Source organism: Hydra vulgaris, chromosome 05, assembly GCF_038396675.1.
Source record: "Hydra vulgaris chromosome 05, alternate assembly HydraT2T_AEP".
Lineage (NCBI taxonomy): Eukaryota > Metazoa > Cnidaria > Hydrozoa > Anthoathecata > Hydridae > Hydra > Hydra vulgaris.
In genome coordinates this window covers 28,260,626-28,270,758 of record NC_088924.1, presented here as the reverse complement: position 1 = coordinate 28,270,758, position 10,133 = coordinate 28,260,626, and the positions used below count along the sequence as shown (strand labels likewise).

Genomic DNA, 10,133 nt, shown 5'->3' with positions numbered 1-10,133 from the left:
GTCCAACACATTCTAATTTATTTACTTTAATATTAGGATAAACATCCTTGACACTATTGTAACTTTTGCTATCTCCATCACCTAAAAAATTAATGTACTGCAACTTATGTTTATTAATTGATCGCTGGAAAATACGACTGGCTCCTTTACACTCCATTCCACCTGCAGAACCAACAAAATTCATTTTACAAATGTGGGAATTTCTCCACTCAGAATAAGCAGTAGGATCTTTTTTAGAAAGTTTTTGATTTAAGGAGCACCCTCTGCATATTCGGCTCATCACCTCAACATCTAAAACTTTTCCACTGTCTATTAAGAGTGCTGCAAATACACCATTCAATGATGAAAATCCCCTACGCCATGTGCCATCACATGATACACCAACACCAAGAATCTCATTAATGTCTCGACACTGTAGTCTTATATCAGATACAGCATCAGTCATTGTTTCCTGTGCAACTTTCTCAGTAATATTAGTAATTTTCAAAACAAGTTTGTCATAGTTTTTTGGCGTCATTGGTTTTGGCATGTTCATGAGGGTTGTAAACCGTTCAATTCCGGAATGTCTTAATCCAAGAGTCCTCATTGTATATACTGTTCGATTGTTTATATCAAAGTTTCCTTTTTTATTAATCAACTTAGAAGTGTAAAAATCATTTTGATATTTACACTTTAAACAAATAATAGAAAGTTCACATGCAAGTCCTTGCTTTTTGCTTTTGTTTTCAATGATTGCTAAAGTCGTTTGGAAACAAGTTGGACAGCTCAAAACGCTAATAACATCAGACAAAATCGAACAATCAATAATTTTATATCCTGTCAGAACTTTGTTTTTAGTATTGGTATATTTTTTTGATGTTGAGCTAATGACTGCCTCAACTTTGCGAAGAGCTTGGCGTATCGAAGATGTCAGTTTGACTATTTACAGGTAACTCGATATTTACACTTAAAGATGGAAAATTTACATTATTTACACTCACACTGCTACGTAAAACTTTTTTAATAAAAATCTTCTTTCTTTTGCCTGCTCGCTTAGTTCTTAATTTAATTCAATCAGCTTTAACCATGTTTGAAAACTAAAAAGTATACAATTTCTGGCAAGAAAATGCGACAAAAAATGAGCTACTAATCAACAAAAACGAACTTAAGTCTTGATATACCAAAAATAAATTGTTAACAAGTCTAACAAGAAGTCAAAAATGCTTTTAACTTGTGAAATCAATACGTTGTTTTGGTTTACAAGTGATTTTTTTAGGGGTACCAAATTTTCTCTTTTTTGTACCTAACTCTCAAAAACAAAAAGTTTTGGTATTTATAGATATTTTTAGGTAAAACCATTTTGATTTCTGAAACCCCCATGTATTTGATTATCTAAATCAGTTTGTTTGTTTTTTTGATTTTTTTTTTAATTTATGGGGGAGTATACCCCTTAAATCAACTGCAAAAATTATTGAACTAAAACAATTTATAAACTTTTTTCTAAGTTTCACAGAGGAAATCGAAAAAAGTCATTGATAGATTGTTATCTGTAAATGGAAAACGCATTTATAAATCCTTTACCGAAAACAAACGGTTTTCTTTTATTAGATAATACACTTTTCGACTATATACAAAACCGGCTTATCTCTGTTTTTTTGGTTATAAGTGTGATAAGAAGGTACAAAATTACTTGCATAAGTTAAAAAAGCAAGGAGGTATCGGAAACAGCGTACTGCATTAATTACCGCAAATACTTTGATTAAATTATTGCTTAACCATGTTTTTATTTACTTAAATGTATTTATTTGAAAAATGCTTAGTAGAAAGGAAGGAGTCAAATATTGTTGGCTGCAAAAAAATTGGTTACCTAATGTTTATATTTTAACAATGGTGGCAATAAAAAGTAAGTCTGGAAAGATCATAGTGAGAGATTTTAAAAATAAAAATATTTTAGGCGATTAAATGATTAATTAAAAAACAAAACAATTTTATACATATATATACATATACATACATACACATATATTATTTACTTTTAATTCACAAAAAATTCCCAGTTTATATTTCTCTTAGTTTCAATTCGCAAAAACTTGCAATTAATTTTCTCACTAACTACTGAATAAGGTAGTAATTATAATAAAGTAATTTGTAATTGATTGTGTACTTGTTGCACAACACGTCACAGTTTTTGTTAATTTTACCATTATAAAGTAAACTATAACAATAAAATTTTTCCGAGAGTTTATGAATATTTTATTTACATAAATACATACATACATTTCAAGGTACATAGAAAAATAATATCACGTAAGATTATCACGGATTGCTATTAACAAAATCAAAATTTCAATTTTACGAAAATTACGTGCAATGGATCATTATACAAATTTCATTATATTTAAATATCGTACAAAATAAACACAATTTATTTCATATGAAAACTTTTAAATTTGACATCAACTAACTGTTTATATTTGATTCTACCCATCCCTTTTCCCCAAAATAGTATTCAACACTCGCCCTCCTAATGATAATGCAATTCAAAAAAAAATTATTCACTGTAGCATCATTTTCATATCTACCGAATTAAAATGCAGGTTTAAACGTAGACTGAACATAAAGAGCACTTTTGAATGAATTTCATTTTCAAATTTCTTACTTCTAAATTAATTCTCGACTACAAAGCCCTATAGAACCTGTAAAACGAGGAGAGTCTTTATGATGTATTTTGACGCTTATGACGTACAGAAACCGCCGGGCAAAACGTAGGTTATAATTAGAAATCCTCTAATTGATCAACAGAGAAACCACTGTGCTATCAATAATATAATATTGAATAAGATCATCAGCTTTCGTGTTCTTTTGGTGGAGAAAAACCGCAAGTGCTTGCTACATCGATAATCTTAAAAAAAAAAGGTTACTAGAAATCTAGAACATTCTTTATTATCAGATTAATAGGCCGAGAGCATAAAAAAAAGCAATTGCTTTCACTCAGCGTTTTAATTCAGCGTAGTAATTGTTCAGGTTTACGTAAATAAACATTTTAGCGAACTCGCTCAAATTTTTATTCGCGTAAAACTAAGCAATTTACTCCAAAAACGCCGAGTAATTGTTTAGCTTTACGTGAACAAAAGTTTGAGCAAAATTGCTGAAATTTTTATTAACGTAAATCTGACTATTTACTGGGTAAAAGCAATTGCTTTTTTTTATTCACTCGGCCTAATAATAATAAAACAATTTAACCGCATAAATTCAAAAATTAAAAATTTTAAATTAATCACTTGTTTTTTACACTCTTCGCATTGTGTTATAGCAGCTTTCAATAGATCAGCTTGACCACTAAGAACTTTCACGTTCCAGGAAAAACTCTCAATAACCTATATAAATATTAAAAAAAAAGTTAGTTTATTTAACTAAAACATCAATAGTACACGTAGTAAATATAGTGTAAACGCAGGAAATTCTCTAATACTACGGCGTTTAATTTTCAATGATTTAATAAAAACAATTATTTATATACTGACGATAAAATTTTATTTTAATTTATCAGAATTCATTTTATCAGAAGTATTATAGTACAAGTTTAAAATTTTGCGATTCTTACTAAATTTAAAGTTGATTTAAGACACGCGATGTTAAAGTTGTTTAAATAAAATAACGCCGTGAGGTTGTTTTACTTGCGTTTTATAAATACTCTTACTCAATAGCTTGAACAACAGTTACACTTCATATTTTTTAAAATGTTATAAAGAGAAAAATATGGCAGAAAACTTTGCTATACTTATAAGATTCTGTATATGAAGACAAAAATGAAGAGAGGTGTAAAACAAGATTATATACATTAACAAGCGTGGATCGATCATAACAATGCTTTTTAGTATGACTGGTCCTACTAAAAAGCCATCCTGGTTTAATGAAGCCGATAAGAATCCTACTGATCGAAAAACTACGTTGCTATCATCTTTAAAAAGTTCTCCAGGTATGAATGTTTTTATTAAAGAAACTGCAGAAAGGAATAATTTAAATAACTGTGAGTTAGTAAACTGTGAACATATTGACATAAGTTATTCCATCATGTTCTAAATCTGAAGAAAAAAAAAAAGATTCTAAAGAAATAAAATTTTTTACTTTAAAAAGTGATTTAACGTTCGAAAACATATAAATGCCATTGTTAATACATTTACGACCTCACAGGCTGATATTGATGTAAAATATTGTAAGCCTTTTGGGAAATCACAAAAAAGAAGACTCGTTTGTTACATTAAAAGTTCATCAAGGCGAAGATTTATATTTTATTAAAATAGAACTTGTGTTGTCGTAATTAACATTAGAATAACTTACTTGCACGATAGAAGAGGAATTTACAATTCAAGATAATGGATCTTTATTGATAACCAAGTTACCAAACGTACTTATCCAAAATGATGGGAATGTTAAACGTCTTAAAAGATGGTCTAAGTTTTAATTAAGATTAAAAAAATACGAAACAGCTTTTTTGTTATGTTATGTTTTTCTCAAAATAAAATATTTATCTTTTTAAATTTTTTCAAATTGTTTAAAAAACTCATTTACAGCTAAATAGTTATAAAATAATGTTTTTTTTTGTTGATGATATTTCTAACAAACTCAGTTTTATTGTCAAGTTCTATGCAACTGCAGTTTAATAGAGGGTTTACTAAAATTCTGCTTGTTTAATTCATTCAATAACTAAGTCAATTTCTGTTTGTTCAATCCATACATTAAACTTGACTAAGATTTCTCTCCTAAGATTTACACAATCTGAGTAAGAATTTATTAGCCAATTTTTAACGGAAATATACTGAATCATCGAGAATAGGTAATAGTTTCTAACCAGACACTCTTTATATAAATTTTAAAACCTTTGAACTGTGTGATTTGCCAGTCATCCTACAAAAATTTCTTTGAATAAATACTTGTCTGCCACTGTACAAGGTAAAAATGTGTGAACTGGATATTATTCGAATAACAAAGCAAATATGTATAACATGTTAAAACAAGTCTATATTTTTTTAAAAACCTAAAGTTTCCTTTAAAGATTGCCATCTAAAAAATGACGTTTTTTACACTTTTTTGAATTTAAGTTAAAATAACTTAAATAGTTATCTTCATATTATTTCTTGGTGTTTATACAAACCATTATCAGAAAAACATTTAGTTGTCTGGAGGTTTCTGTATCAAAAATATGGCAATACAAAAATTTTTTTTTAATTAAACAATAAGCACTTTTCCCCAAAACATTAGCTAATTGATAATATTGTAATATTTGAATCCACTGAATGACACTGCAATTGAAATATTTGAATCCACATCTTTTATCAGTTCATTGCAATAAATTTAAAGTCATCGCCTGGAGAGCAAATACCAAAATTTTTGAGCAGTGAAATTGAATTGAATAAAAAAACCCAATAAACTTTGCATTTTTAAGAATATATATACAGAATGGGGCATAAATCTTAAATAGTGGATTGTACCTGGTTTGTAAACTTTAATACTCTTCAAAATTGGTAGTTGTCCCCCAAGGTAGATAAAAGTTAATTTCATTAACTCTAAGGTAGTCTTCTCATGGAAATTATTCTTAATGAGGCATTAGTAAACCCATTTAAAAATTTATATTTTTGATTTGATGTCAGTAGGCTGCTCAAAAGGATTAAAACTAAAGTATTCAATACCAATTTTTTTAAATTCAGCATGGAATTGTTTAAAAAGAGGTTCATCTGGTCTCTTGCTATCTCCTTGTCATGTGATAAAAGCACATTTGATATGTAGCTCATTATGATAGCATCATAATAGCAATAGGAAAGGATTTTTTAACTTAACTTTGATTAAGGTTGCTGCTTTAGTAACTTTGTTGCTGGCTATTGTAACAAAGTATATACTAACAATGCTTTCCAAAATGCTTCTTGAGCTAGTTTAACGACTACATGACATTGAATTTTATACCAATATGTTTTAGGCTGTAAGTAAAAGTTCAATTAATTTCCTTAAATACAACTATAATAAGTATACTTATGTAAAAAAGATCAGCCTATAAGAATTGCTATCTTCATTATGAGTTGCAGCAAAATCAAAAAGCTTAAAATCCTAGTGCAATACTGTTTTTTTGGTTTTGTTGATTTGCCAGATTTAATTGATGGAACTGTTTTGTCAAGTGCATATTGTCTTATCAATATGCACTTGACAAAACAGATCGATGTCAGTATCAACTAGTCAGTTGATACTGACATTGCCATTAAGTTAACTTTTGCTTTTGCAGGTGGTAGTGGACTAAGAAATTTTCGGCAAACTGATAAACAACAATGACTGCCAGATCAGTCATAGATCCTCTAACTGCTGATACTTAAAATGAATTTGTTAAAGAAAATTTCCATTTCTTTCAAGGATAAGGAGTAAATTCCGTTTTTACTTCATCTTTTCATCAGCAAAACTCATCAACTCAAAATCTTCCTTTTTTAATTGATACAGAAAATCTGATTAAGTTGGTACACATTGTGAAACAATTTGATCAGATAATTTGAAAAAAATTGAAAAAAAAGCTTTTTTTCAAACTTTATTATACCAAAAACAAGTTTAAAAGTATCTCTTCCAGGTGTGCTGCTTTTTGAATTTTATAGTAAGGGATTGAAATTTGATAAATTATTGAATTCAGTGCGGCAAACAGCTAATTTTGGTTATTTTTTCTAAGCTTTTCTAAGCTATTTATTAAAATGAAAATAATCATCAATCTAAAAAAAAAATACACGACTTCAAAATTCTAACTTTGCTTATTGATACCTTTTACATAAATAATTTTTTATACACTTTTTTTTGTAAGCTTATGAAATTTTATCTTACACATAGCTTTATTTTGCAATGGAAACAACAAAGCAATAATTTTTTGTGGTCAACTTTGCTCAAATCATAATATACAATGCAACAACTCCTATCTAAGCATTGAACTTTTTAGGCTTAAATACGTCAAAATTTAAAACTTTTTTATATGGCTACCTCTAAACAGCAACTTTCCTAAGAATTAAAAATAATGCTCTACTGATAATAGCTAATAAATAAAAACTAAAAAAAACACACAATATAAAATTTTTTAATTATTTAAACTTAAAGTCAAAAAAATTATTAAAAATGCCTTGTTTTCAAGACAGCAAGCTCTGAAAATAATTTTAAACTAAAAAAATTGCTGTCTTTTTTGCCCTTTATTTATGACATTATGCAAATAACACAATTATTTAAAAAAATTGTTGAGAGTAAAACACCTTATGTAAGCATGTACACAGAAAATAAAAAGAAGTTTTAATAGAATTACCTTTAAATTGCTTTTGCCTTTGGCACTATCCTTATTCGACTTTTTTGTAAGATCATCCTAAAGTTACAGAAAATAAAATTTAATAAACTAATCATTAAAAAAAAAAAATCACTGACATATTAATTATTAAATAACATACATGCCACTCCAATGCTGACCTTCTTGCATGGGTCAATCTTTCATATAGATCAGCAGCATGAAGACTCATATTGGAGCATTCACATAGAAACTATATTAAAGAATAATAATTTTTTAAACAGAAAATAATTTAAAGTCTATAAAAAAATTTAGTTACATAGAAAGCTTACTTCTTCAAATGATTCAATCATTTTTTGCAACACATGAGGAATTTCTCCTTCAACAGTTAGCACAGGTAATTTCTAAACTCAAATTAAATAAAAAATTTTAGAATTATTCTTCATAATAGTGAGATCTGACTGAAAATAAAGTGTGCTTGTGAATCTAGAATTTTTTAAGCTATAACAATTAAATATACAGTGTTAAGTATATTTGTAAACTTTTCTAATAGATGAAGTATAGTACTTTATCAGTTTTCAAATTATACATTACAAATTACAATACATTAAAATTACAACTAAAAATACATTGTTAATAAATTAGCTTAAATAAAAGCAGGGATGCTCGGAAATCACAGAATGATTATTTCTCTCTGGTTTTTGTTATTCAGAAGCTCCAAAAATGTAAAGAAGAAAACCTATGAGATAATAAATAACCTTAAAATCTTTTGGGAAAAAAGTTAAGATTTTAAGGTTAGAAGAACAATCAAATTTTGAACCGAAAGTCCTTATGCATAATGATAGCAAGGACTACAGGACTCCGGGCTAAAGAACAATAAGTTTTAAGACATTAAATCTCATAAGTTTTTTTCTTATTTCATATCATAAGTCACTCAACATTTTAGAACTCTTGGACATCAGAGACCAGTAAAAAATAGAGATTTTAGGCTGGAGTCATTTTGGGACTTCGCATGTGTTAACTTTTTTAGGCATAAACAAGAATAAAGTAGAAACTTGATTTCAAAAATTATAAATTATGAATCACCCTAATATTCATTTTAGATGCACTAATACTTCTTTGTTTTCAAAGAATATAATTATTGACTTTTTTTTGATTTAAGATGAACATTAAAAAGTAGGCATTTAAAAATTATTTAAGTATAAAAAATAATATTAAAGTAAATACTTTATATGGTTGTTTTTTAATAAACAATTTAAGTAAAAAAAACAACAAACAAACAAAAAATAATGAGATAAAAAAAATTATTAAAACCTAACTAAAATCATAAGCTTATGGCAAAAAGAAAAAAATTCATTGTCTGTGCAAATCATTTAAAACCTGTTTATAATTCATTGACTGTGTAAATCATTAAAAAACTATTTATAATTCAGTGACTGTGTGACAGGCTAAACTCAAGCAGATAAAACTGATCTTTGTAAATCTGCAGTTCAACTTCTACAGATGCAACTAACAAACACTTTTTAAATGAGATTATTGACGTTTTTTTTTTCATAACATTCGAAATTACTACTTTATTCAATATATTTAATTCAAATTAAAATCAATATATTTTCATATTCAAAATAACTTCCACACCTTAATAATTGAAAATTTTTTTAAAAACAATTTAGCAAAGATATTTAAATAAAAAATCAGTTTACCTCTCCTGTAATTTTTACAGTTAAACCTTTTGGCAAATTTTTTTCATTGGTAGTACCAATACGCTGAGCAAGTATTCTTACACATTGTTTAACGCTTGTGCGAGCACACCCACAACTCTCCTTGAAAAATATTTACAACTATTTTTTATAAAAGTAATATGAGATTAAAACAAAGCAAGATATTGTAAAAAATCATCTCATATTTAACAGATATATAATTTATTTAATAAAATAATACTTATACAACAAAATAACTTATTTAAGTTTATAAAAAAACCTGAAATAAAGCAAGACTAGTTTGAAAATTATCGCGAAGAACTGCAGCTTCACGCAATGGTTGCAAAGATTGCTAAAATAAAATAGTTTTTTTTACTATATTATTTAAAGTTAAAGTTTTTTTTGAAAAGAAATATACAAAACCCACCCTGAATGTATATTTTTTAAAAAGAAATGTTTTCACCTTAAATGTATCATCAATAAACTTCATGCCGATATGTTTTAAAGTTGTAGACTAAAAAAAATAAAATTTAAAAATAAAATTTCTTTCTCCTGAGTAAAATTAAAAAAAAGAGAGTTTAGGCATTTTTAACATTAAAAAATTAATAAAGAGAAAAAAGATATGCTATAAAACCAAGACTCTGATGATAAAAAGCAATCCATTCTTAATTCAGAAACTGAGTAATCTGAAAATAAAAGAAGATGACAAAGAAGAAGAAAACTCTTTTATGGGCAAAGATTAAAAAACAGAGGCTAAACAAACCACTAAAAGAAAGTCGACGTCAAAAGTCACACAACATATGCAGTCATCAAAGAGCCAGTGGAAATGCAAAAAAATTCAAAACTTTATATGAATGTTGGAATAATTTTTTTACTGACAATATAGTTGAAATAATTGTCACAGTACAAATCTTTATACTGACTCCGTAGAAGATATGTTTGTACAACAGAGAGGTATTTAAATCCACTGACAAAATTGAGGTAAAAGCATTCATCGGACTATTGCATTTAGCAAGAGTATATAGAGCAAATTCAATAAGTTTGAAAGATCTTTGGTCTTGTTATGAACGGTTTAAGACACTTATTTGTTGTCTTCATTTTGATGATCTAATAACTCAAAATCAAAGAAAAGAAAATAACTGCCTTGCTCCAGCTCAAAT

General features: G+C 27.3%; 1 protein-coding gene across 1 annotated transcript in view; it reads right to left on the bottom strand.

The window, feature by feature from the left end:
• Positions 1 to 2,208: 2,208 nt before the first annotated feature.
• LOC136071938 (inactive phospholipase C-like protein 2) overlaps positions 2,209 to 10,133 on the bottom strand; it is a 105,831-nt gene continuing 97,906 nt past the window's right edge. Inside the window, exons 22-29 of the mRNA XM_065797807.1 lie at positions 9,437 to 9,487; positions 9,254 to 9,325; positions 8,977 to 9,096; positions 7,606 to 7,677; positions 7,437 to 7,526; positions 7,298 to 7,354; positions 3,261 to 3,356; positions 2,209 to 2,881 (exon numbers count right to left, since the gene is read on the bottom strand). Coding sequence (XP_065653879.1) covers positions 2,825 to 2,881; positions 3,261 to 3,356; positions 7,298 to 7,354; positions 7,437 to 7,526; positions 7,606 to 7,677; positions 8,977 to 9,096; positions 9,254 to 9,325; positions 9,437 to 9,487 — 615 coding nt within the window. The 3' untranslated portion in view covers positions 2,209 to 2,824. The remainder of the gene's footprint in view (positions 2,882 to 3,260; positions 3,357 to 7,297; positions 7,355 to 7,436; positions 7,527 to 7,605; positions 7,678 to 8,976; positions 9,097 to 9,253; positions 9,326 to 9,436; positions 9,488 to 10,133) is intronic.